Below are 26,407 nucleotides of genomic sequence, written 5' to 3'. Positions count from 1 at the left end.
ATTTTCCTACAATCTTAAATTTCATTAATCTTTATTTTATACTTTATTATTTACATTTTATCTACCTCATTTTATTTTATATGTAAAATCAGCTAAGTATTTAATATATAAATAAATGGGACCAAGAAGCATAAGGCGCTTCTTCCTTAAACTTATGTACACAAATTAATTCGTTAAGTATTAATTACAGAAGAGATCGCCGTGTGTGAAATCTCAGGGATTCGTGCTAAATATATATAGTATACAAAAAATTCAGCTCACGCTTGCCAGCGGAATCCCCCTCAGGCTATATACAATACATAGGAACGTTATCGTACGATATTTCTCTACCGTCGATTAATTCTCGACTGAAAATTAATCCCAGGCCGAGGAATAATTCGCTGCTCCTCAGTCTCCCCTCAGTCCCCCTGGGAGATGGGAGAGCCGCGATCACGTTTCGACGAGGCCTTGCCCTTGCCCTTGGACTTGGTCTCCCGCTTCCGGTTGATCGACGAGGTCGACGTGGTGGAGGCTGAGTCGGCCGGGCTCGAGTGGCTCGAGCCCTCTCGGTCCCATCGTGCCAACGCGTCTCGCAGGTTCTGACTGTCGCTTTCCTCGAACGTGTCGACGTCGACGTGGAGGTTGTCCTGGCCATTGCTGCTACCGCCGGACTCTAGACTGGCGCGTATCTCTTTCCGCTGGTCGTCCGTGTGTTGCGGACAGCGCACGGATCGCGTGCAAACCTTCTTCGTGTGCTCGGACACAACGCCGCAGATCTGCGCGAGCAGCGCTCGCTTGTCCACGACGGACATGTTCTCGTAGTTCGACGGGGAGTTCTCGTTGCTGCTGTGCACGCTGTGTTCCCCGCTGCCGCCACCGACCACCGCGGCGGCCTCGCCGTTCCTCTGGGAACCGCCACCACCGCTGGTAGCGATGCCCGCCTGCTGCCTCTGGTGCTTGCCCGAGCGCTTGCTGACGCCGTTGCGATCCTTGCGCGGCCGCTTACGCTTGTTCCCGCTGTCATTTGTTATGCTCCAGTCCACGTCGTCGTCGTCGTCAACGTCACCGTAATTGTTCAGGTCCTTGGAGTTGTTGGCGATGCGCAGGGACGCGATACGGGAGCTGTTCCTGCCCATGCCCATGCACTTCTCCAAATGCGTGGCGAATCGGCAGGCGGCCACGCCGCGCTCGCAATTCGGACAGTTGCACTCCTGCGACTTCTTCACTGGGTGCTGACCGAACACGTCTAGACCAGGTGAATCTGCAAGGGAATTATTTGACACTCCTTGATGCTGACAGTTATATAATATGTGTGTGATTATTTATTCCTCCTTCACGTACCGACAATGGTATAAGACTCGTCGTCCGGGATACCCTCCTCGACGTCGGAACTGCCAGTCTTGGTAGTACGATGCACGTCGAAGACGAAGCCCATCAACACCTCGTCCAACAAATCCTCGTAGATTTCTTTCGTAACCGTCTCGATGTTCTCCGGCTTGCTCATCAGGTCGAGAAACCGTTGGTTCAGCTCCTCGATCCTCTCCTGCGTCACGGACATCCTGATCCTCCCGGATGGGAACGATCAAAACTCTCTCGTCACCGAACTGTGAACAAGGATACACACGGATACATGTAGCTGCTGACGATAAAGCTTGAGAGAAGTTCGATCGAGTGAAGTAAACGCACCTAATTAGAGTCCCGACGGTCCTCCGGTTGTTAATCTCGACGTCTGCAAGCAAGACGTTACTCATTTCTAAGACACCGATGTGTATACATCGGTTATGATGTACTTCGAGAGAGGTGAGAGTAAGGGGGGGGGGGAGAGGGAGAGCCAGATATTTTTCCTTGATTTAAGCACGTTTCTTTTCACTGAGCTTCTCCGTGAAAGAAAAACAGAAGGGTTATTTAAACGATCACCTGATCCAATCCTGAATCTACTTGCGCTTGTCACGAGTGACAGACTGACAGCCGCACACACACGCGCATTCATTATCAAATTGGGTGCGTTCAGAAGACCGGCTTAAGGTTATCTGCAGGTGCTAAGGGTGTCGTTTCATTGGCTGTGGAGTATCTGAAGATACACGTAGAATATAGTTCCGGAGAAATGCACCTCAATAAAGTTAGCCGGACAACTTCGACTTTAAAAATTTTTGTTCATACGAATCGTTTGTTAGTGGTTTGTTGTTGATTGTTAGATTAATTAAAACATTTGTTAGACAATATTTTCTATGTAAATACGAAAACAATTTGTAATGTCAAGATAGCCGGTAAATTACAATTTTTGTTTCAAAATAGGCTTAATCGATGCGGAATCGTTTGTTGTTTCCGAATAAACTAATTATTCAAAAGAAGAGACGAAATTCCATCAGTAGTTTCTCTTCTATGTTATTGAATGCTTTAAGGTATAAGAAATACTGCACGCCATTTTAGTCCTTCTCAGGAACGAGCGAGACGGCAATAACAACGACGGCTTAGTGGTCTTACGAACAGGTAGAGAGGACGCGTGCGTGTGGAAGAGAGAAAGAAAAGGATCGCGGACGCGTGGAAGGCGACGCGCCCCTTGACGTAGGCCATTTTGCGCGGCGTCGAGTCTGATGAGAGGGCCCGTCTCTTCAGGGGCAGCTGTAAGCACGCTTTCTCGCGTTGCGTATGTACGTGTTTACGCATCTCGATTCGCACGAAGCTCATCCGCCGATCCGACTTTGAGCGCTCGGCGGCGACGAGGTCTCCCTCGAGAGGAACACCGCGGGATCTCGTAACCTTCACACGGGAGCGACGAGCGAGGTGACGAGGAGCGAACGGGATCGGAGGGTGCGCGAAAGTCGACTCGCGTCTCCGTCCTCCGAAGGAATCTCCGTCGGCGGACGAGGAGAATCGCCGACCTGGGCCACAGCGGTCACGAAGACACGTACGCGACGCAATGGGTGAAGCTATGGAGAAGATAGGTGAGTGCGATCGCTTCGGTGTTTCACTTCGCGGACATTACGACGTTACGTGTCCCAAAGAGAGAGGATTCACTCGTGCAGTACAATTAGCTCGTACCTGTGAAGCCGTACGACGAGCGTGAACTTCGTGTGGCTCCGTTTTAAACTTCATGATACGAGTATCAAAGTTAGGCAATGAGTGGAGCCATAAAAGTGGTAGTTCTGAAGAGCACGATCATTCGAATTTTCTGACGTGTCTTAAATTGAAATATTATCACTCTATGTGCAAATCCAACAATCTTCTCATGACTTTACGAATCTTCCCTGCAGAGATTCTGAGAATACAAGATTGCGACGAGGCTATACTGATTGAGGATGCAACCACTGAGATTTTATTTGGTAATTTCGTCAATTAAAAATAAACGTTACGGAGCAGTGCTTTGATGAATTGAAAAAAAACTAATATCAATATTCTGTTTCCACAGATACATCCAACTCGGATTCAGCAGAGCATATTATAGTGACCGATGAATTGGATGTTGAGAAGTTGAAAGGTATGTGCTGCAGTATATGTGTAGCACAGGTTTTACTTTAGAAATTAAATATATTTATTGATTTAATTGTGACATTTAATCGTTTTACATTTAAGAGTTTCGCAATTGATTTTTTACATTTTTCATTTTTCATACAATTTCTAGAACTAAATTCTATTGTTTTGTGACGTGCTACCTGCATCTTCAATAATGTCTTGTTGATTTTTACAATTTGTTCCCATGAAACTTTTATTCCATCCTTTTCATTATATATTTTTTTTGTTCTGTCAACAGTTGTCACGGACAGTGATCAGTTCATTTCAGTCATAACTGATTACGAGTGTGTGACGTGTCACCGCATCTTCCAGTCTGAAGATGTGAGTCTTAGTTTTATTTTATTTTTTTACTATTATGTATTATTTTTCTGCACTATATTTTGTTTAAAATATACATTCCTTTGCATATTTTTGGTACTGATAATTTTTCCGTTATCTGATTTTGAGATAGAGGCTGAAAGAGCACCTGGACATATGCAGGGAGGAGGATGACGTCACCAATATCATAGACTTTGAAACAGTGAACTACGACTCCGACGAGGATGACGTGGATGATCCTCTTGAGTACGCCGAAGGTATTGTCAAGAGGCACGACAGTTTATTTGCCACCGCATTATGGGAACCTCTGTAAATCTTTGTGAAATTCCTAGATTCAGACACCAACAGCCAGAAGAACAACAATGAGAAGCCCGTGATCAAGCCCGTGCCGGACACGCAGTGTCACTGCTGCGCGGAGGACCTGAAGACGGCGCACAGTGGCGGCGACTTCAAGTGCCCCAACTGTGATCTCAGTTTCAGGAAGAAGGCGTCTCTGGAACGGCACGTGGTGGTCATACACTGGAAGTGCGACTCGTGCACGTGCGACGAGTGCGGCTCCTCTTTCCGCGACAAGAAGGCGCTGAACAAGCACCGCTACACGACGCACGGGGATCGCAAAATTTACAAGTACATACAATATATTCCGTATAAAAAATGACTCGCGCGTTTTTTAATAGTTTTTAATATAAATTTTCATAATATTTTTTCAATACCATTTCAGGTGCGAGCCCTGCGATACGTATTTCTCGCGCAGTTACCACTTAAATCGCCACATAACGCAGTCCGGCTGCCACGGCAACATACGCAATTCATTTAATTGCCAGGTAATTAATATATAATTTGCACGCGCAATTCATTTAACAGCCAGGCACGCAATTTTCGCCAATGATCCTTCGAAGATCCTCGAAAACGCTCGAACTGAGTAATCGCTCGCAGGTCTGCAAGAAAGTTTTCACGCGGAAGGACAACCTGCGGGAGCACCTGCGCACTCACGCGGGAACGCCTCAGCGGCAGAAGAAGCCTTGCCAGTTCTGTCCAAAGCAGTTCTACACGAGCCAGCAGTTACTGGTGCACGAGCGCATGCACACGGGAGAGAGACCGGTCCAGTGCGATCTGTGCCCGAAAACGTTTCTGTCAGCGCTCGCGCTGAAGAAGCACCGCCGCGTGCACACCGGCGAGAAACCGTTCGAGTGTAAATACGTAAGTGTCTTCTCATTCTGTGATCGATTATGCCAACTTTGACGCGTCTCCTGCAATGCTCTTAACGTTATTAAGCAGATACAGAAGTAATAATAATAATAATAATAATCGTATCGCGTCATTTTATTACAAGCACTACGGATGCGGAGTATGTCGAATATGTAAGTATGACGTATAAGCAAGTTGAAGACTAAATTCCTGAAAATTCTGAGTAAATTTATTTATTATTTATTTATTATAAAAATTAAAAATGATTTTATTATTTAATAATAAATATTAATGTCAAAATCAAAATTCCAGTGCCAGAGGAAGTTCGCCGCGCGCGAGACGCTGAATCGTCACCAGCGGACCCATACCGGCGAGAAGCCGCACGTGTGTCAGTATTGCGGTAAATCATTCATACAGGCGTCCCAATTGAGAGCGCACGTGTTCCATCACACCGGCGAGAACGGCTTTGATTGCGACGTGTGCGGCAAGGCGTTCAACCGGAAAGCACGCCTGAACATCCACAAGAAATTCGTGCACGAGGGAGCGATCCCGTTTACGTGCGAGATATGCGACAAGGGCTTCACGCGGAGAGAGGATTTGGTGAAACACACGCTGCTGCACACTGGAGTCAAACGTAAGGAACTGCCGTGTGATATCATGAGAAAGTTATTATATGCAATAAGAGAGAATAATATATTAATAAGTATAAATAACAAATTAATGGTTTAATTTAAACTAGAATTTCAGATTTTCAGATTTTTAGATTTTTATTTTAGATTTAATTTATTTTAGATTTAATTTATCTATAAAATGCCTCTGCTAAATTCTGGCTTAAATTCTAATATAAATATATTCGGAATTGTCTATAATTTTACAAAACTGTTTGTTCATTTCGTAATTTGTGACATCCCTCGCAAATTACTTTTGTAAAATAAACAATATAAGAATCGCTCTTAATCGTTAACCGGTTTGCGTTTCAGCGTTCAAATGTGACAAGTGCCCGAAGGCATTCTCGGCAAAGTCGTCACTGCAGGCTCACCTCAATACGCATCGACGCGAGCCGCCGCAATCGTGCGTCGAGTGCAACAGGGTGTTCATCCGGCAGGATTGCCTGATGCGGCACATTCGAGCGAAGCATCGGGATCTGCTGCAGGACGTGATGAACGAGGTTGAGAAGAAGCACCTGCAGACGCAGATGCAGAACATAGCGTCGATCGCCGCGGCGAAAATCAAAACCGGAGAATCCCGGCGGCTCAGCACCGACGAGCTGTTGAAGTCCATCATAGACCTCCTGAAGATGCTCATCGACGAGGAGACGTTGCAGGTATGGAAAATATTATTTAATTAGGTTAAATTAGCTTCATTGTTGTTCTTATATTGGCAAGTTTCTTACTTATCAATCGCTAATTAATTATATTCTGACAGCTGTTCGGTTGGCCCGAGGCTCCGATACAAGACGTTCTGGAGGCGGTGATTCGAAGATGCGGCCACGAGCCCGTGACGTCGGAGGTCTGCACGCTGTTCACCGAGAGGCTACGACAGAACGTCAAGCTTCTGTTTCTCGCCGTAATCGGGGACGACAAAGTGAAGTCCCTCCTGACGACGAAGACAGTGGATCACGTCATCCTTCACGTCTTAGAAGCGTCTAAAGAGTAACAATGGACAATTAATTGTGCGCGGAAAATCTTATTAATCTTAGTAACACACGGTGTGTTGTTTTGCACTTGATTGTTCCAAGGTTTTACAGGACGCACAGGACAAAGAGAAGGGAAAGCGGAAGAACCGGACGCCGTTTCGTTAAATGAATTTTTTTTCGTGCAAGCTAGCGAAAGATGAAAAAGTAGGGAAAGACTTTTATGAATCATAGTTGACGGGAGGTAGGATTGTATTCGGTGCATGCCTTGTTGATCATTGTATTTCTGACACACATACACATACTCTTTTCATTTTATATTTTTAAAAAGATTTACACATATAACATTTATCACAATTGGTAATATTATTATTTTCGACTATTTAGAATATTAAATTTTTTCTATCCTATTTTTTTAGTTATTTCTAATTGTGACGTTTAGATGCTCTCTTGCGAGACATTTATACATAAGTGATTATAAAGTAATGTAATATATTATGATATAGAGATATAGCATGTATATGTATATAATTATAATGATATATTGTCGAGCAGTTATGTACATAATTATATAATTAGGGAGGGAGAGCGATTTACGATTGCATTTTTGTTCTTCATTCGTGACACAGAAGCGCGAGATTGCGCTGACGAAAAATAATTCCGTGCAAAGCAAGACATTTATACTAAAGAAATATAATTGTTTATAGAGACATTTACAAACGATTATGTGTTTATATGAGGATGGGTAATAGAAATGTCCATATATACAATACATACATGTATTCATGCACTTATGTGTGGCGAACATGCGCGGCATTTTAGAGATACAAATACACCATTATTACATGTATCGTAAGAAGAAATATATTTTGACAAGTGTTATAAAATCCTGAAAATAGTGTGAGGCTCAATACCTTTATCACCACGTTTCCATGAAGACGAAGATCTATCTTATCAATATAAAAAAATTAAAATAATATAAATATAATAAACATAATATAATAATAAAAAAAGAAACATGAAGTCTGTACTAAATGGTTCTTTCAGATAGTTAAGCGAACGTGGTTACGCGATGTTGAGATACGCGAGCTTTCCATTAGAAAATGTCAAGTGACAAATTTCAAATTCATTTTTTCCCGCCAATTGTTTCGCTGCGCGTCTCCATGGCTACCGTTCAAATTACGTGTCGGCGACTCTTGTGGTATTCGCGGCTGACTTCCGGTTGTCAGCCGCTGACAATCAGCGTCAGCGCAGTGGCGAGTCGCGTTCGCCGCAGAGTGGTTGCCAAATGTGCCTGTCGAACGTCCTTATCAAGGATTGCGAGGATTCGAGGGGATAACAAGGATACTCGACGCGCTCTGGGAATCCCGCAGGCTCCGGATTTTGTTCTCAGCGGTGAGTGCACGTTACGCGTTCGCGTTTTTTTTCCCCTACGCGAAACGTCATGGTAGTCCGCGATGCAGCACACGTTGCGTGCCGAAACGAGGTCGTATCGATTTTCTGCTCTCACGGCGTGGTGGTATCGCCGCACGCTCTCGATTACGGACGACCGAGAAGTGGAATGAGAGTTAGCGGGGACGCGAGATGAATAATTGCGGAGGGTTGAATATTAAAAAATTGAAAACCAAGATTTCGGTACGCGTGATTTTCACAATTCAAGTTGATCGCAGTCCGAAATCCTTTCTCTTCGATCTTGGATATAAGAAAATGCGTAATTGCGACGAATTTATGAGGTTAGATCTGCTGCATGAATGAATGGAGTGTGCGCATGCGCGCATAATAAATGTTCTGTATTTTACGTTTTAAAAATACGGAATATAAACTTTGAGAACGGCGTACTACATGAGTATAAAAATAAGTAAACAATTACTTACTAGTCTCAGGTAAGTTTGGTATATCTCATTTAAATAAAGCAAGCGTCGAAATTCTTAAAATCGCAACGGAATTGCGAATAAATTCGTAAATTATATCTTGGTTTATCGTTCAAGCTAAATTCCGAAGAAAACGTTAAAAGTATTCAACGTATAACTAGTTTTTTCATTACAGTTTCGTTAAATTATCGTTTTCTATGAAAGAAATTAATACGTGCTTGCGTTTTCATCCAATTGAAAAATATCAGAAGCTCGCGCAAGTAAAATTGGAGCGGAACAGAGTCCGCGTATTACAACGCCGATCTCGCGTTTGAAATAGAGACCCTATAATAACAGTCTCGCCATGTGATATCCAATTTTGCCCGTCGCTTTACGTCAAGACTGCACAGGGTCTCTAGTTTGAAACGCTCCGCTTCTCGCGCCGCGGCTCGCACGGTGAGGAGATGCGCGCGCACCGCCACTTGCGCGCGTCATAGCCGCGTGACCACGTGACCTACCGCGATCCCGTTCGGCGCCGCACTTCACGCGCTACTCGAGTCATTCGCGCGCACTCGTAGTCGCGGTTCAGGTCGGACATGCGAGCGCGTTGGTGCGCGACGTGACACAGGATCGTTTTCCCACTCTCCTCCGGCGCGCCCGCAGTGACACCGTACGTGCGTATCGCCGTATTTTGATCGTCGTCGTCCTCGTTGACGTTGACAGTGACAACCGGCCGCTTCCACTACCTCCAGCTCGCGCGCCACGGAAGACACCAGGCTCTGTCCCGCTGGCTATCGATCCGCCTCAAGGTTAGTGAGCAACCTCGCGCGAAGCGCTGGTGATTAACGACTCTCCTCTTAGCAGCAGCGTGCCTTGCGTATAAGCTAATTCGGATATATATAGAGCGTGATGTACCCTTTCGGCTACCGTTTGCGCGCGCGCGCGCGTGCGCGATCACCCGTGACGTCCCGCTGGCGATGAGACTTTGGCCGATTCCAGCGGGGTGGATGCAAGAGATCGATTTGCGGAAAACGACACTTTGTCATTTCTTTTTTTTTATACAGTCCCGCGATCGTAACGGGCATGATACGAAAGCGCGCGATGGGGAGGAGAATGGAATTCTCTCTTGGGTGATCGAAGAGATTCAGTGAGACGAAGGAACTCTCGAGTGTATTTTATAATCTGGGGAAGAGATTCTCGGGGTAGAAATGCGTAATGTTGAAGCAAAAAGCTACTCGAGCATGGTTTTCGATGAGGCCATTTAAAGGCCACTTAAATGCCACTTTCCCGACGAACAATTAATTGCGCTCGTAATTAATTTCTCCAACGAATTTCCGCTCGCACGAATGTAAAATCGATTTTGGATAAATTCATCGTGAGATTTGTCGTTGCGAAACAATGCAGAAATATTGGGATATCCTGTGCGCGCGCGGTAGGCGTACCGCTCGATTTTCCGATTGAAGCTTCCGATTGAAATTCGAAGATATCGGAATTATTATATGTCCGATCTCATTTAATTGAGTAATTATTATAAATGCGTTTGCGGATAATTTTCAGGTGCAGCGTGTAATTAAATAATTTTTCCAGTTGTCTCGTTTGTTCAGAAACGTTGCATGCTCGAAGCTTTTCCCTCGCTCTGTATGTTTCGTATCTCTTTTCGTTGCTTGTCGCCTGTACTCTAAATTTGGAGTGTTTGTTTTTATCGAGGTTGTTCGCCAGTTCGCTCGTTTAAACGAGCATCAAACAACTGATTAATTTTTAGTCGCAATTAGAGCGGCAATAAAATATTTGCAAATGCTCATCATTAAATCTGAATCAATCCATAATTAATTTGTAATTGCTATTAATTATTAATTATAATTGCGATATATTTTTTCTAATAAATGAAAATCCAATTTTTCTGTAAAGTTCGTTCTCTTTTTTAGATTACTACGTTTGATACAAGTTTTATACAAGTAGTATATATATGTATGTGTGTCTGTGTATGTACATATACGTACAAATAGAGTTTCACGCTCCATTTATCCACTAGCATATTTTTATTGCTCTCTGATTGCTTTATCTGACATTATCAGACCGTCACGGTGTTCTGATATGCAACGATAATGCAATCTCGACGAGTCTCATCATACTTGTGTGACATTAGTCGCGCATCCCGTCGACCAGATTTCTGGGATTTCCCGGCACGTTCTCCATGATTCCAGTCAATTGCTGCGATTCAGTCTCCGTAATCGATGACGCTATTATTTTCCATATTTACATCGTGTGCAGCGTCTTCCGTAACGTGGTTACCGCGTGTGATGCTAGTGATTTACCTGCAGGTGAATGGATAAAAATATTGATTTTCCCATCTACCCCCTTCGTATTTATAGTGATGCTCCCGTATCTATCCCATCATCTAAAGTTGTGCAACGCTTTCGACACATTACCGCCCACACGAGCGATCAATTGCAAAGCGCGACCGAGGAGCGCAAGAAATCGCGTGCAAGAATCAGCAAATATAATTACCGCGATGGTGTTCGTGCTCGAGCTCTCGCGTGGACGCGCAAGTGCATCCTTCGTTGTTTCTATTATTTCCATCGTTTTTCAAGTGATTATGCATATTTCAACGTATTACAGCTTTGTTACGGCTTGCCGATTGAATAAATCATCGATCGTTATCGTTGTTACGTTCACGCGAGCCGCGCTCGTTGCGCGTCGAACGTAGCCAGATGGTCATATGTGACCATTACACCAAGTTGCGAAAGCTCCCCATGAAAATGAATCAATTTCACTTGGCGTTACAGTTCACGTCGCGCGCTTGCCCGGCTTTATCGGCTATCGCCGACAGAACGGCCGCGTCCGGGTCCCAGATCGCGCGTCTCGTCCATGATCTTGATGGCACTCGCGAGCCAGGTCAGGCAGAGAGGTACCTTCCACCCTGGAAGCCTGCCAATTTCCTCGAGGGCAAGGACAGAACCAGATCGACTGATCATGCCGATATCCGTTGTGCTCTGGCTGTTACGCTTGTGTTAATAGTTCCAACAAATGCATCAGTAATAGAATCTTCATTGTCTTGATTATTTTTCTTCATTATTTTCGTGTTTCTCATCGTACATCATTTGTGATTTTTATTTTTTATTTATGAACTGTCTGCAGCTTTGAACTTTCGCAAAGCGCAAATGTCTTTTCTAGAAAAGAATATAAAACTCGGACTGGAAATGAGCTCCGTTGTGTGAACAACTTTTGCCAACAACTGTCCTACGGTCAACTTTCAAGGGCACAACCTCGTTTTGCGAATCGAATAATTCTTGGTTGAGCTTCACAAATTCTCGCGAGCCAAGGTGATTATGATCATCGTGGATAGACGCTCGTCGGAACCTCAGGAAGAATTTGAGATTATCGAGTTCATTTTCAAGTTAAATTAATTTCTCAAGGCAAATCGCGCGTTGCAAAGCCGCGGCAAGTTCGCGAGCAGCTTCTCAACGTGTAATTTCCATTCCTCTAGAAATACAGAAGGCTTGAATAAGTTTTCAATTGATAAGCAGATTTCGATTCGTCTGCGAGCAAAGTATTGCACAGCTTGGGTCGTTAACGATATCCGTGTTTACGCTGGCACTAGATACTTTGAATCCTGCGGTTTTCGGCGTTGTGCAGCCCTGGACCGCCGGGGTCTTCCGTGGTTTACGAGACTATGACCGCCACAAAGTAGTCCATTCGCTAGGCTAGTTACTGCTCAATTCGTTTCCGTGTAACTGTAACCGGCTTCATTGTTCATTTCGAGCGTGAACTGTTTCTGCCTGCGATGTCAGAAGACTTGTTCATTCAAAATTCAGATTGTCCATACATGACGAAGAATGTAATTCGTGACTGGAAACGAGGACACACACATCTCTTCCCGGATATCCTGAATTTGATGCTTCAGCACTCCTCTTTTTGTTTCCTTCGCTAGAAAGTTGAAGACGCTTTTCTTTCTTTTCCGATCCTTGCGTAACGCTGCTACACCTGAAAAAGCCTCATTACAAGCAATGTCTTTACTCCGGTCGATCATCCTCGACAGGCGACACACGTTGCCGTTTCTTGACCTGCCCGCACCTGCTCGGTCCCGAGCCAACCGACCAGCTGATCGTTCGTTCTGGTCGTGCTAGCCACGTCGGCGTTGAAAGAGCCACCGTGATGGAGGAGGGTGAACGAGAACGAACGAAGGGACGAGCGACGACGACGACAGCGGCGACGGTGTAGGCGTCGCGTCGCGTCTGCGCATCTTGACGCCATCGTCGGTGGGTCGGTTGGTCGGTCGGTCGGTTGGGGGTATTGATTTTCTACGTCGTTACATGTGAGCGTGCGATCGCGCACACGCGCTGGCCGTATGTACACGCGTCTATGTACACGTACACAAGGATACGTTCTCCCCGACGTCCGGCACACCGCGGCGCGGCTGCGAATCCGCCCGCGGAATTCCACAAAGTCTCTCCCTGACGTCGTCGTCGAGTGCCGCTCTCCGGGTACGTCGCGCGAAAGCGTCTTCATTTTTGAAGACTCGACCGCTTCGTCGCCTCGCGCTCGGCAGAACACCGGAACACGTCCGATTTATCTCATTTGTCACCCCATTTCGTTCCTCGTTCTCTGCTCACTGTGGTCCTCTTGTGAAAAGAGGAAAGGCCTCTCTTATCAGTTCGTTGGCAGAACCGGTGCTCTCGGAACGCGACATTGTCACTGCCACCCCCGCTCCGTTTGTTGTGTCCCGTCATGGAGAGAGGGTGGTTTCCGGTGATTTAGACGGGACATCCACAGTGAGGTTCGCGTTTTCGTGTTTCGCGTAGAGCCCACGTAGGGGATACTGATCGCCAACTCGTGATTGCTCGCGTCCCTTCCACGGAGGAGGACCAGTCAGTCTGATCTCACGCTGGTGGCGTGTTGCAGGCCGCCGCTAGTCGCCGCAATCCGGTCCGACGCCGGCCACTACCAGGAAGCGGCGTCGTCATCGTCGGAGGCATCTTGAAGAGGAGGAGCAGGAGGAGACCGAGCCGGCGGCAGGACCAGTGACTCGAAACCCGGGGGAGAAGACTGTCGCCCGTTATTTGAACACCGTCAGGCACCCGACCAAAGCCGGCGATGCCTGCACCGACGTCAGCAGCGGGTGCGGCCGAGGGTGGCCCGCCCCGCACCGAACTGCAGGAGTTACAGCTCAAGGCCGGTCAAACCACGGATGAGGTGAGTCGGGAGACACGTATATGTGGATATGTACATGTGTATACATGCGTGTTGCGCGTGATATGACGTCGTCGACAGCCACGAGGATTTATGCGACGCCGGGACCGCCACGATTGCGTCAAGTTAGGTTTTCGTGTCAGGTGGCTGCTTTATGGGGAGGACGCGCCAGACCAAGACCCTTCCGTGTTCATTCTCATAGTGATGTAGGTGTACGATAGGCTCGACGCGAGATTCTTTCTTTGCCCGTATGCTATGTTGTCGGCGATTTAGAAAGCAGCATCGAGACATTTGGCTGTTTTAGAATTTTGGTATATCAATTAGATGTTATTTTAATTAATCGTTTTGTAAATGAAGTTGCTTGACTAAAATATTTCAGCGAAACCAGCTATTTTATATTCAGAATATGCAATTTTTTGGACGAGGCAGAAAGTCGCGCTTTAAATCAAATTATTATTTATTAATATACATTAACGGCCAAAAATAAAAAAAAATGTCCCTTGTTTTTGATTTTGCTCTGATTCATTGATTAAATATAAAAATCGTTTTGGGTATTAATCGATAGAGGTAAATCGACAGAGTTTCAACTGGAAGAGCGTCGCAACTTTTGAAAATTCCCAATATTTATATATATAGGATTTATTTATGTAAAGCGAAAATGTAATACGAAAATAACATGATAACTATACTACAAGAAAAATTCGTACAAAACTAACGCGAAATTCTTTTGAAAAGATCCGCACGATTCGATTAATCATACCGCTCGCGATCTCTCGCGAATGCGAAACGACGAATAGCGGTCACGTAACGAAACGTGATGTGTGTAACCGTGCGTAATCGCCTCTGTTTCAGTCTCTGGAGAGCACGAGGCGTATGCTGGCGCTATGCGAGGAGGTGAGTCTATCCCTTTCGTCATTTGTCCCTCCTTACTTGCGCATCGACCTTCCACGATCCTCTCGATCATTCCCGTGATCCCATGTCGGTGCACCATTCCCAAAAATCGCGTCCTGTGTTACCGTGTAGCGACCCTCCCGTGACCTTCCTTCAGCCTCCACCCCTGTCTCGTTCCTCATCTCTCGTCCGTAACCCTTCAGCCCCTCTTGAGCCCCGAACCCCTTCGTCTGTCTCGTAAACTATAGGAACGATTATCATCGACGAATCGTTGCGCGCTACTGCGGCAAGACGGGCGCCACTGCTTGCTTCGTGGAGTTCCACTTCGTTGAACTGTTGAGAGAAAACAGAGAAAAAAAAAGAAAAAAAGGAAAAGGAAAGAAAAAGAAATGATTTCCAGCGGCAAAGAGAAAAGGAGTCGCGCCAGAGAGAGGTGGGCAAAGTACTATTTCGATCGTTAACCAGTCAAGTGGCGCGTCCCGCGATTCCCTGAGCTTCGCGTTGTCGGTAATTAACTTGGATCGAACATAGGGTATCGAGACTCAGGTCGACAAACTGTGACGTCGACTGTGGCGTTTGGCATGCGTGGGTTCTATCATCCGCGCCAACCAGATGTTCTGTAAAGACTTTTTCATTTTTCAATTTATTCGATTGGAAGGGAAGACGGTAAAGAGTAAAAAAATAGACGATGGTTGTGTTATTACACGTCATACATCATATGCAAAACGAAATTATTATGTAATCTTAAGTAAGAAATAAATATATAAAATACTCGTGTATATTTATAAATTTATAAATATACACATGTATTAAACATCGTGAGCATGAAGTGTGAGACATCAAAGTATGTAAATGTGTGACGCCACTTGATTGGTTAAGCGTTATTCTTGCGGGCGTTGTTCTTCCGCTCTACAAAATTACGCCGACGAGATAGAGAAATTCCTGTGGAGGTCCAGGTCGCAGGAAAGGAGGAAAAGAGCGCTTCGAGGGGGCCGTACACGGAGAAAAGCACGACGCATAGATGTGACGCCGACGAAGGGGGCTGAATGTGCGTTTTTTCGAAGTAGTATTTTATCCAGCTCTGGCGATTCGGAGAGGCGACGATTCCGAGAGCGTGTTACGGTCCGAGCGTGTTAAGAGAAGCGGGTAAAGAGGATTTGGTTTGCCGTGTCGCGACGGACGAGCGAGGGAAAGCTCGTTGCCCCAACGGGGTGTGCGACGCGAAAAAACCCTGTAGAAACCAGAGAATTTGGAATTGCAAGAGAGAACAAAAGAACGAAAACGAAAAGTGAACAAGAAAAACCGATTGCGCGACGAGAGGGTGATGGTGCGAAGAGAAATTTGTAAGACGACGCATCGACGCGTTCCGAGAGACGGTGAGGCGCGCCGCGAACGTGCGCAAAACCGACGGACGCTCGCATTTTCGTATCGAGTAAACTTCAGTTCGCTCTATCGCATTTTGTAGATTTATATTGATCTCTCTCTTTTTCTCCCTCTCTCTTCTTCTCTTGCATTTTGAAGTAACAAGAAAATTCTTCAAATTGAATCATAACATAAATTCTAGCATAAAAGTAGTAGTCTATTTTGTAATATTACTTATTAAACAGTGCTTATATATTATTCATATCCGTATACAATATTGTACTTATGTATTATTCCAAATCCGTGAATTTGAATTTTCGATCGCCGCGTCCACCACGCGCGAAGTGGCGCACGTACGAAAATGCACCTTCCTCGTGCCGAGTTCGATCGATTTGACTTTACTCGCTCACGTGCATTTTAAATACGATGAATGCGTGCGTTCGCGCGTGCCACGACCGTGAAGAAAAATCTATCTGCATTCAGCAGGCTCTCCATGCTCCCTTGTCATGCATAACTATTCGCTGTCTGTGCTCGATATATCTTCGATTATCTATTTCCTGTTTTCGATACATATATATGTGTGCGCGTGTGTTTTACATGAATGTATATCTCTGCTCTTGTACGCATATAGAGATGTTTACATTCTTCTTCTATGCTACTACTACTGTACTACTACTGCTATTACTACTACTACTACTACTACTACTATTTTTAACTTACTATACTTGTCGAAGGAACGCACGTAATTGGCTTCCGCGATCCGATCTGCCAAATTGGATTACATCCCTCGCGATTGTATAATTATAACTGTGTATTCACCGTTATTATAATACACATTACGATGCATTAATTGCCGATCGTTGGCAATTACCGCAATCGCTTTCCGGAGTTTCAAGTATCAACAAATTATTTTTTCGCAATTGTCATTATGTTAATCGGTGATCATTGATAATTAACTGCAATGGTTTCCTGAATTTCAAAGTAGCAGGAAATTTTCTCGCTTTAAAAGAATCGCAACCCGCTTTAAAAAAATCGATTTCACATTTATTGATATTACACACGCTCTACAGAAACGCGCTTGCATTGTTAACACGGATTATGCGTTTCTATAGTAAATTTTACAGTATTTTACATCGTACAACAAACTTTTACGCAGTCGCAGTTTGATGTTAAGCAATTTTGCAAGGTTCGCAAAAGGTGGAGACACGTGAATTTGATTGCTCAATTTTCGTATCTTCACGATTGCATAATACTACGCAAGCCGTGCGCACGAGCGTGTTTATCGCAATTTCATCCGTCTTTCGTTATATTAAGACAATGCGAAAGATATTATACGTGCAAATTAATTCGGTGTCCTTTTGAGGAAATTGAGCTTTTATTCCAAAAAAATAAAAATAAGCATATCAATCTTCGAAATAATTGCCGTCATTTTCTAATACTTTTCTCCATCTATTGGGCAGCTGGCAAATCCTCTCTTGAAAAGAAAAGAAAGTAAATAAAGACTCAATTTCTTCAAAAGAAAAGCACAAAATTAATTTGCACACTTAATAACTCGCTCAGCGGAAGCGGATAAGTAAGCGCACTTCGCGCGAACATCTTCTTCCTGCACGAGAGCGGAAGATTCCGGAGAGGATCTGTCGAGGTCCTTGCGTCGTTCCGTTTCATTTTGCAATGCGTATATACATGTATAATTATATTTGTATATCTATCTCTCCCTTTTTCTCTCTCTGTCTCTCGTTACGACTTTTATTTACGTAGCTGCACTAACCAGCACTTGTCGCACCGGGGACCTCCCCGAGTCATCGTCGACGATATGTATCAAGGTGCGTTATCATCCGTCATTCGTTGACGACAGACATGTGACGGTCATTGCGTGACGTCACCCGATCGTGCGCTCGATCGACCACGACAAAGCGGACAGCTGCAAACGGACAAAAGCTGCAGATCTCCGCAAGGAAGACGGTTCCAGAGGCTGCGTGTCCCTCCTCGGCGACGGGAATCCCTGAGGATCGATCGCGGAATGCAAAATGCGAGAAAGAACACGTCTGGCTTTGTATCTGAAAGCGGCGATCGATCGCCCACTTCCTCTCTCTATATATCTCTCTCTCTCTTTTTCTCCCTTTCTTTCTTTCTTGCTCGATATTTCTGTCTCTTCCCCTGTGTCTCGAAAGCTCGGAAGTCTCGGTCCGAACCCTTTTTTTACTGCTGGATGAGAATTGGTATTGGTTCTCGTCCGCATCCCTCGACCTGCTACCATCTTCCTTTAGCGCGAGCCCCCCCGACGGTGTGCGAGCTGTTTTTACTTGTTTCTCTCTTTTCTTCTTATCGATGGTTCTTGCTTACATTGAACGAGTGCGCGATATTTTTCTATTCCCTCCGAGCGTCCGATTCGTTTGGAGTGAAATTTTTATCGACGATAGAAATTCATTTCATCGGAAGAAGTTATTTTTATGGGAGATGTTATTTTTGTGATGAACTGCTTCTGTAAAGAAATTCAAGATTTATATATTTATATATAATATAATATGTATAGATGTCCGGTTTTCATGAATCGATATATTCTTAAATTATATATAATTTATATTTTTATTATATTTTTGAACCAGTTTCTGCTTTTTTTTCTACAGAATTGAAAGTAAAAGATATACACATTTTTATTTTATCGAACTTGCTGATATTAAGATTGATTTTAGAAAGAAAATTACTTTCGAGCAAGATGGAAATTACTCAATGTATCTTTATTTCTTAATAGAAGAACAATAGTTTTACGTGAGTTTTTCTTCTTTTACAGTAAGACGTACGTAGGTCCTTTGTTCATTTCCCAAATTAGCACCAAATGCATTTAATTGTGTAACAATTTTCCGCCAAGTAACTCCAATTAACCCGATATTATTCGCCGCGGTAGAACGTTCCTCCTTATATTATATCGATTCTGGAAGGCTAACGCTCGAACGCCGGACAAATTGTCAATTATCGCGGGTGCAATATAATTTTACATGCTACATTGCGGAACAATCGTAGAATGAATGCGTGCACGGTAAGACAAATCGAGTATGATAATTATATAATAATGATACAATAATTAATTGATAACAACACACGTGTGCAGTGGTTAACAAATTGCAGCGATAATTATCGAATAATTATCGCTGGATGTAAACGAGAAGGTAATACAGATTAATTGATATTATTACGTGTGTATTTGCGATTATAGAAGCACCTCGAGGTTTCTGTTGCTCGATTATGTTCGCACACCGTCGACCCAAGTGCGCGTTTCCGGTCTTCTCTTCCCTTGCGCACCTGCGCGTGCCAATTAATCTCTTTCTCTTCTGCATACGCGTATTTGTAATTTGTAATCGGCACCATGCACCGATCGCAGCCGTTTTTACCATCCATCGACGAGAAAATAGCCGAACCAACAACGCTTACGAGATGATTCATCGTTTCTTCCGAACGAGCTGTAAGGCTTTAGCGAGGAGGATTCGCACGAGGATTCAGCGTGGAAGGACTGCTGGACGTAGATCATCGTTTGAGCGATTCGCGTCACGATCGAGTCGAATCGAGCAATTGTTTGCATGCAATTGATTCCGGCGATCGTATTATGCGATACGTACACGCGCGCAAAAACTGATTGTGTGTAATGGTAGTAATCGTATTGTAATGATGAACCCTACGGTACACATAGAGCATGCTCCAATTAATAATATAATATCGATGACAGCGTCGAAGTTCGCGATAGCGCAGCGCGAGCGGAGGATGGAAAGATCGCGAGAAAGCAAAGACGGAAGGCTCTCTTCTTCTTGTGTGGGCGGAAACGCAGTTCGACTCGTCGCACTTTAACCCTTTGTGATGGCTCCCTCTCGATAAAAGCGTAATGACGCTGTACGGGACGAGATGAGGCGAGCATCTCCCAAGACGACAGACGCGCACATTTGGAACTCTCCCTCGGAACCGGTGTATTCTCTGCTCCTCATCAAACTGCGTAATGAGAAATGATGGTTCTAGTGGGACAGGGGATCGTCGATTTATGCAGAGTGTAATTTGAATAATGCTGTATCTTGTTCATCTACAAACGGAACGATCAGTAACGAATAGCAAGCAAATACGTAATTGAAATTTATTGATTTAACATTTAAATTAATAGCTCGAAGATAACGAACAAACAAAATAAATTTAATATTAAATTTCTTTCTTTTAGTTAATTCGGTATTTCTTTATTAATAAAAAAATGCAACGAAGATACATCGATCAAGAGACGAGATGATTGAAATTAAGTTCGAAATAACGTCTTCGGGAGATGCTTCTAAATAAAAAAGGAAAATATTAGTTATTTCAAGCTAGAGTCATTGCTTGTGTCCGAGGGAGTATTCTTGTCGGAGTATTGCAAACGACTTGCGCTTCTCTCGAATGCTGAACTAGTGCAAAGGGTCAAAGCGCGGATCGATCTCCGCCAAAAGTGCTCCTCAAGATCTGATCGTCGAACCGAGAGAGAGAAGGGTTCGTCCTAGTGCTAGTACTTTTAAAGGGCTGCCAGGGATATACCCCATCGAGACGATGGGTGAGACGATGACGCCCGAAAAGAGAGGAACGACAAATGCGACTCAAAAAGGGAAAAAGCGAAAAGAGAGAAAAGAAATAAACAAGAAAAAGAAAAGGAAAGAGAAAAAAAAGGAAAGAGGAGAAAAGCCACGTCACTGACGTGTATATGGAAGCTGTTGCTCTCTCTCTTTCTCTGTGTGTGTGTCCCTCTCTCTCTTTCTGTCTGTGTCTGTCTCTCTCTCTTTTTCTCTTTCGATACCCGTTGCTAGATATTACGTGTTGTATATGTGTGCGGTGTATACGTGCCCGTGTGTGGTTTCCGCTTGCCTATATAAATCCACAATCTTTGCCATTTGCCTGCCCGCTCTCATGCGAGATTTCGGGGGATCAGAAGTGCGACCGTGATATCACGAGCAATGGGAAGCTTAAAGACCTAACATCCACGCGAGAATGTCCCTTTATGCCGTTCAATTTAGGTGCTTTTCGCGAGATTCGGTCGATAGAAACGATGTCACTTTCCCGGGGAACTTTTTCACGAAAGCATCGAATAAAGAAGGATAAGGGGTGGATTGTAGGTGTCGAGAATAACGCGGTAAGCATCACTTCGTCAAGCAATCGTGACGTTGTATGTCAAGATGAATATCCTTTTCTTGGATTCTTAGCGGTGACAATATCTGTTTTTCCAGATTTTAGCTGATTTTGTTCTTAATTTTATTGTCACTTTGCGCCGATTGTGATTTACAGATTTGCGTCGATTGAATGTGTTTTATTGTCGTTGTCGCTGGTCTACTTTTCGGTTTCCACGGGATCTCGTTGCCTGCCCGCCTTGGCTGCCTGGCTGTTTGTGTATGTCTGCCTTCTTCCCTCTGCAAGCCACTGTCCACTTCCTTCTTCAATGCATCGTGCTGTCATTCTTTCTAGAGACGATCATCGAAGCTGAATATAATCGATATTCAGTACACATACATTAGTCCGCATCGTCATATAAGACAAAACAGGGATTTCCTACCATTTTCTATTGATGTGCAGGTTGTTTCAGAAAATACATTTTACAAACGCGAGCACATTTTATATATACAGAATTTTATTCTGTGCGATTCACAAGCGGTCATTTATGATTAAATTGATCATTAATTATTATAATTTTCAAGCTCTTTTAAATTCGAAAGACTAGCTACAAGAACACAAGATTCAAATTTCTATAAAAAATATTATGATATATCTTTCTGAGACATCCTGTGCGATATTTATGAAGATACGTTTAATTCTTTGTACTCGAATGTACGAGTAGTTTTACAATATTATGATATCGCTACTAGTAGCAGGAATAACTACTAGCAAAAGTAAATTTCAGACTTAGTAGTCTGTAGAGTGTGCGATATTCTTTAGCGTAAATATTTTATGAATTTACTATATTATATATCAAGCATGATTTACATGAACGTACAAAGAATTAAATACATTCGATGAAGGAAATACATTCATTATGCACTCTTTTATTTGCTCTTCTGTCATCAAGACAGTTGTCTAGATTCTATTATCGCACAGTTATTCCTCTATTTTACACGCTCGTCACTTCAATATCACTTCGCCTTCTCGCTCTTCACTTTTCCCCTTGAAACCCCATGTATCTCTCCATGATTTTACGCGGCGATATTTCTTTTGTATCCAGTACGCACGCCTGTATATCTCAAAAGCCTAATGAGGAAAGAAGCAAGACCTGAATAAACATTACAAATAATTAGAAAATCAGCAGTGACTCAATCAGTTACACAGACACTCATCTTAATTTGATGCAGCATTCGGTCCCTGCAAGTTTTTGCTTGAATTTTAATTATTTAATACATTTTGCTCAATTGCGTTGAATATTGTCCATTCATTAATCAAGAGTTTGAAAGATTAAAATCAGATGTCCACATTTGTCGCTAAATATGCGCAAATATGGATTATAATTAAACGGGGATTCTGTTACAAGTACGAAAGGACCCATACAGTCGCGCTTTTAGCCTTTTCTCCTCAATTCATCGACCGTTTCACTCGCTCACTCGCTTATTCGCTCACACATTCACTGCCCGTCACTCTCCCGTCGTTCTCCTCTTTTCCCCCTATTCCAATTATGTATGCGTGTGTGTTTTACTTTGCATTTATTCAGGTACTCGCGCAACTCTTTGAGTCCCGAAGTGCCAGAATTTCTTATTTGTCGGAATTTGCTCCGGTTGATTTCATACTGATCTTTTGCGTGCATTATTGCGTCATCACAGCATTGCTGTAAATTAACGATCGGAAACAAGATTAATTTGAGCTACGTATTCGCGTGGAATAACTCGAGTTTAGAACTATTTTTAACCCGATACGAATGTAGCCCGAGGATGCAAAGAACGATCGTGGTCGATGCTTCATCAATGATTTTGTTCCAAAGCATCGAAAATTGTATAAATCGTGGCTTTGACGTTTCGAGACTTCTCGATTTTTTCTAAAGCTTTTTTTATATATGTTTCCTCTATTTTAAACTTTAAATGTAGTCTTTAGGTGTTTTAATTCAATATACATACTAAGTACTACTTAAAGTACTGCAAAGTTTCAAGCTTTTCCGGGATACTTGGTCGTTATATAAAAATTGGACAAATTTTATTTTCTTTTGTCAACTCTTTAATCGATATGCGGCACATTCGTGACTCAAAGGGGCCCCGCGGGGTCCGTGACTTGCCTTGCGCATTGGTTCTTTCTCAATGGAAGTGTATACTCTGCTCTGTATCCTGCGGTGTACCTCTACCTACACTCTACTGTACCGCTCTTTTCGTTATTGGATGTAAAATTTCCACTTATCGCCCGGAGAAAAAAAAAGACACTTGCAGGCATAGGTTTCCTCGATCGCGCTCGATCTTTCCTGTCTCCTCCGTTCAAAAGGAGGATTCCGCAGGAACGATCGATGACGATCACGGAATCAGAATTGTCCAGTCCAAACTCGTAGTGTATTACAAAAAACAAAGCCAGAACGAACAAAAAAAAGAAAGAAATTAAACAAAAATGAAAGACTTAAAGACAAGACAAAAAAAACAATGCACGCTTTGTCGGAAGGAAGATGTCCGTCCCAAAAATGAAAACAACAATAGATAAGTAAAAAACGCACAACAATAACAACAACAACAACGGCGACGACAATTGTAGCGACAGGAACAACATCTACAACAACTACAACATCAACAACAACTACAACATCGTTATTGACCGATACAACATCAAGAACAAGAACAACATCAACAACAAGCAACAACATGCCGACACGTTCGTACGGTCGCACCGCGTTCGACGAGATATCTTCGACCGGGCCCAAATACTTTCTTTTCCAATCGTTTATCGGCCTGACACGTCTCTGCCCACTTGTCTCTGCGTCGCGGGCAAGTCGCGTACAGCATATGCGATATACATGATTAAAACGACAAATATATATATAAATATATATTTATAAAAACAGTACATATGGCGAGCCGAACGGCGCGCCGCGGCGTCGTCCGTGGCAGAAGGAAAGAAGGGAAAAGTAAAATAACTCTTTAAGGGAGGGGACTCTGGAGAAAAAAAAGGAAAGAAAACGAGAGAGGCTATTTCTCACTCTCTTTGTCCCACTCTCTTTCTCTCTCTCTCTCTATCTTCTCTCGCGCGCCACCACCCCAACATGTCCGGTCAACAATGTCCACCTCTTGTCTTGCTTACCCCCAGTACCCACCACCGACTTGTCCGTACATATATACCTCTGTCTATATACCTGACTACTATATACTAATATACTACTAATATTACTACTATATACTTACTTACTAAAAGCAAAGAAAGAGTAAAGGAAGATATACTACTCTCTCTTTCTCTCTCTCTCTTTTTCTCTTTCTCTCTATCATCTATCTCTCTTTATCTTTCTTTCTCTATCTTTCGCTCTCTAACACTGGTGGTGGTTGTCTGTGTTGTGCTGCCTCTATCTGTCGTAGAGCAAGGAGGCTGGCATCCGCACTCTGGTCGCACTCGACGACCAGGGAGGTGAGTGAATCCGCTTGTTAGCAATTAAGTGACTGCCGTAAAAGAAAAAGAAAAAAAAAGCAGAAACGAGGGTAGGAGGTGACGGAACGAGGGAACCAATCACTGTAGTGTCTCGCGAGTGCACTCACTTTTTTTACGATTAACACACATCGTTCTCGTCCACACGCATTCACGGAGAGGGTAGTATCCGCGAGGGTGCCCTCACACTGAGTGCGCACACGCGCGTGCACACGCGTGGATCAGAACGCGATGATCGATTCGGCAGTTGACGTTCGAAATGTTCGAAACGCCGGGCTGTAGCCGCTAACTGAGGCCGGAAATTGCTCCATTATACACTCAGTTCTGCCCGGGCCCGAGAGATATTACGGATATAGGCCCACCACCCCCGCCGAACCACCCCGTAATTACGGTCGATGCATGCGCCGGATATTCGGTGTTCCAAGTGCGACAAATGTTACGCGAACCGCTCGATAATCTCGCAAATGCGGACACGTTCACGAAACTTCGAACTTTTTCCCCCCCATGAAATGTCACGGAACCCCCAAAATTCTCCCGTGAAAATTCGATTGCACGCAATAATTTCGCGAGGGTCAATTTGATTTTAATCATCGTCGTTTCCCCGGCTCGGACGCGGAATGCCCGATTCTTCCTTGTAACACGTGCACGAAAGCCAGATCAATTTCCGATATTGACCTCGGCGTCGCCGACCAATGCATGCCGGTGATTCGATGTGCTCGAAGTCGCTCGTAATAAACCTAATGCGGTTTAACGACACGATTAACCTCTTGCGCTGGAAATTAATTAACAGACATCCATGACGAACCCGTCCAAATAATTTGAAGCGAGCTGTTACTTGAAACTATTTCCATAAATTTTAAACAAGCTGCATAAACAAGTTGCATTATTTGGCTAAATATAGATAAGATTAACGGTGTAGTAAAGCTCTTTATTAATAATAGAGAACAGTAAGATCAGTCATAGCACGTCTCACTGTAAAAGCAGATAACAAGTGACGTGTGTAGCACGTCATTCCCACTTTAGAAGCAGATAACAAACGATGTACGTAGCACGTCATTCCAGTGCGAGAAGTTAAGCGCAGCGTGAGCCCAGTTTCATTTAGGGTAGTCTCGAAGATCGTTCCGCGCCCGAGATGAGCTAAGGGATGAAATTCAGAGGGAAGTTGACAGCCAACTGCCACTGCACAATTGCAAACCGCAATATACAATTACTGGCGGATTTACTACGTTTACTACTAATTACTACACCCATCGCTATCACTGACACTACTGATATATACTGCTAATATTACTAACGTTACTACTTGTTACCATTACACCATTACGATTGCGTCCTGGATCGTCGACGGAAGGAAGCTTTCCGCCCGTTTTGCAAACGGAGAACCGCAAGAGAACGTGAATAATAACTTTGTAAAGTTTTACCGGTGCAACTCGACGCATTATCGAGAATTAAATTTCTTCCAAATTTCAATCACAATTCATGGAACAGTTCTGGAGTTCGCAGTTGTGCCTCTCTTCACGCGTAAACTCCTCGCGACTCTCGTTAGAGAGATTGAAAACTGCACTTTTCACGTTCGTTTAATTTCCCCGGATGGAGTGCGTGGAAAACCGGCGGAACTTTTCCCGACATGACCCGACACGACGCGATTCCTCCACGTGCAACCACGACGCGAACTGTCCCGGTCCATTTTTACGTGGCACTTTCTCTCTTCTTCCTCTTTTTCTCACCATATATCTCCCGCATCGGTGCGACATTAAAAACCCGGTGGCAGGGAAAATCCTCACGATATATACCGGCTGCAACGTCCGCGAATGTGGGATGAAAATGGACCTGTCTGTCTGAAAATAAAATCAGTGTCATCGCTGCTAGCTGCTGCTATCGTTGCCGCTGTTCGCCG

The 26,407-nt window shown here is 43.9% G+C and overlaps 3 protein-coding genes across 8 annotated transcripts in view; 2 read left to right on the top strand and 1 right to left on the bottom strand.

The window, feature by feature from the left end:
• Positions 1-60: 60 nt before the first annotated feature.
• LOC105278873 (ataxin-7-like protein 3) lies at positions 61-1,957 on the bottom strand. The gene is made up of 3 exons (XM_011338297.3): positions 1,666-1,957; positions 1,321-1,583; positions 61-1,240 (listed from the first exon to the last, which is right to left on the bottom strand). Exons 2-3 carry the CDS (start codon positions 1,535-1,537, stop codon positions 399-401), a joined length of 1,059 nt encoding a protein of 352 aa, XP_011336599.1. The 5' UTR covers positions 1,538-1,583; positions 1,666-1,957; the 3' UTR covers positions 61-398.
• A 445-nt stretch (positions 1,958-2,402) lies between these two features.
• LOC105278872 (zinc finger protein 2 homolog) lies at positions 2,403-7,527 on the top strand. Its single transcript, XM_026974111.1, has 11 exons — positions 2,403-2,924; positions 3,234-3,302; positions 3,389-3,457; positions 3,731-3,813; positions 3,944-4,067; positions 4,143-4,437; positions 4,532-4,634; positions 4,747-5,010; positions 5,311-5,632; positions 5,979-6,322; positions 6,424-7,527. Exons 1-11 carry the CDS (start codon positions 2,900-2,902, stop codon positions 6,652-6,654), a joined length of 1,929 nt encoding a protein of 642 aa, XP_026829912.1. The 5' UTR covers positions 2,403-2,899; the 3' UTR covers positions 6,655-7,527.
• A 508-nt stretch (positions 7,528-8,035) lies between these two features.
• LOC105278870 (synaptosomal-associated protein 25) overlaps positions 8,036-26,407 on the top strand; it is a 38,745-nt gene continuing 20,373 nt past the window's right edge. For 2 of the 6 annotated variants that reach the window (XM_011338293.3, XM_011338294.3), the window contains exons 1-3: positions 8,042-9,290; positions 13,384-13,674; positions 14,524-14,565. In XM_011338293.3, the coding sequence (XP_011336595.1) occupies positions 13,576-13,674; positions 14,524-14,565 (141 nt within the window). In that variant the 5' untranslated portion in view covers positions 8,042-9,290; positions 13,384-13,575. Of the gene's footprint in view, positions 9,291-9,349; positions 12,966-13,383; positions 13,675-14,523; positions 14,566-24,443; positions 24,493-26,407 lie in introns of those variants that run through there. The other 4 variants (XM_020031458.2, XM_011338289.3, XM_011338292.3 and 1 more) reach the window with 4 other exon arrangements.

This window comes from Ooceraea biroi, chromosome 12 (genome assembly GCF_003672135.1).
Source record: "Ooceraea biroi isolate clonal line C1 chromosome 12, Obir_v5.4, whole genome shotgun sequence".
Taxonomy (NCBI): Eukaryota; Metazoa; Arthropoda; class Insecta; order Hymenoptera; family Formicidae; genus Ooceraea; species Ooceraea biroi.
The sequence above is the reverse complement of the archived record's forward strand: the minus strand, read 5'-3'. Positions and strand labels throughout refer to the sequence as shown.

What these genes read in the sequence shown, in the direction of transcription:
- LOC105278873 (XM_011338297.3), bottom strand. Translation starts at nt 1,537, where the DNA reads ATGTCCGTGACGCAGGAGAGGATCGAGGAGCTGAACCAACGGTTTCTC. An exon ending in CGAGTCTTATACCATTGTCG is followed by an intron (nt 1,241 to 1,320) that starts GTACGTGAAGGA and finishes ATTCCCTTGCAG; the next exon opens with ATTCACCTGGTCTAGACGTG.
- LOC105278872 (XM_026974111.1), top strand. Translation starts at nt 2,900, where the DNA reads ATGGGTGAAGCTATGGAGAAGATAG. An exon ending in GGATGTTGAGAAGTTGAAAG is followed by an intron (nt 3,458 to 3,730) that starts GTATGTGCTGCA and finishes TTCTGTCAACAG; the next exon opens with TTGTCACGGACAGTGATCAG. An exon ending in GCATCTTCCAGTCTGAAGAT is followed by an intron (nt 3,814 to 3,943) that starts GTGAGTCTTAGT and finishes ATTTTGAGATAG; the next exon opens with AGGCTGAAAGAGCACCTGGA.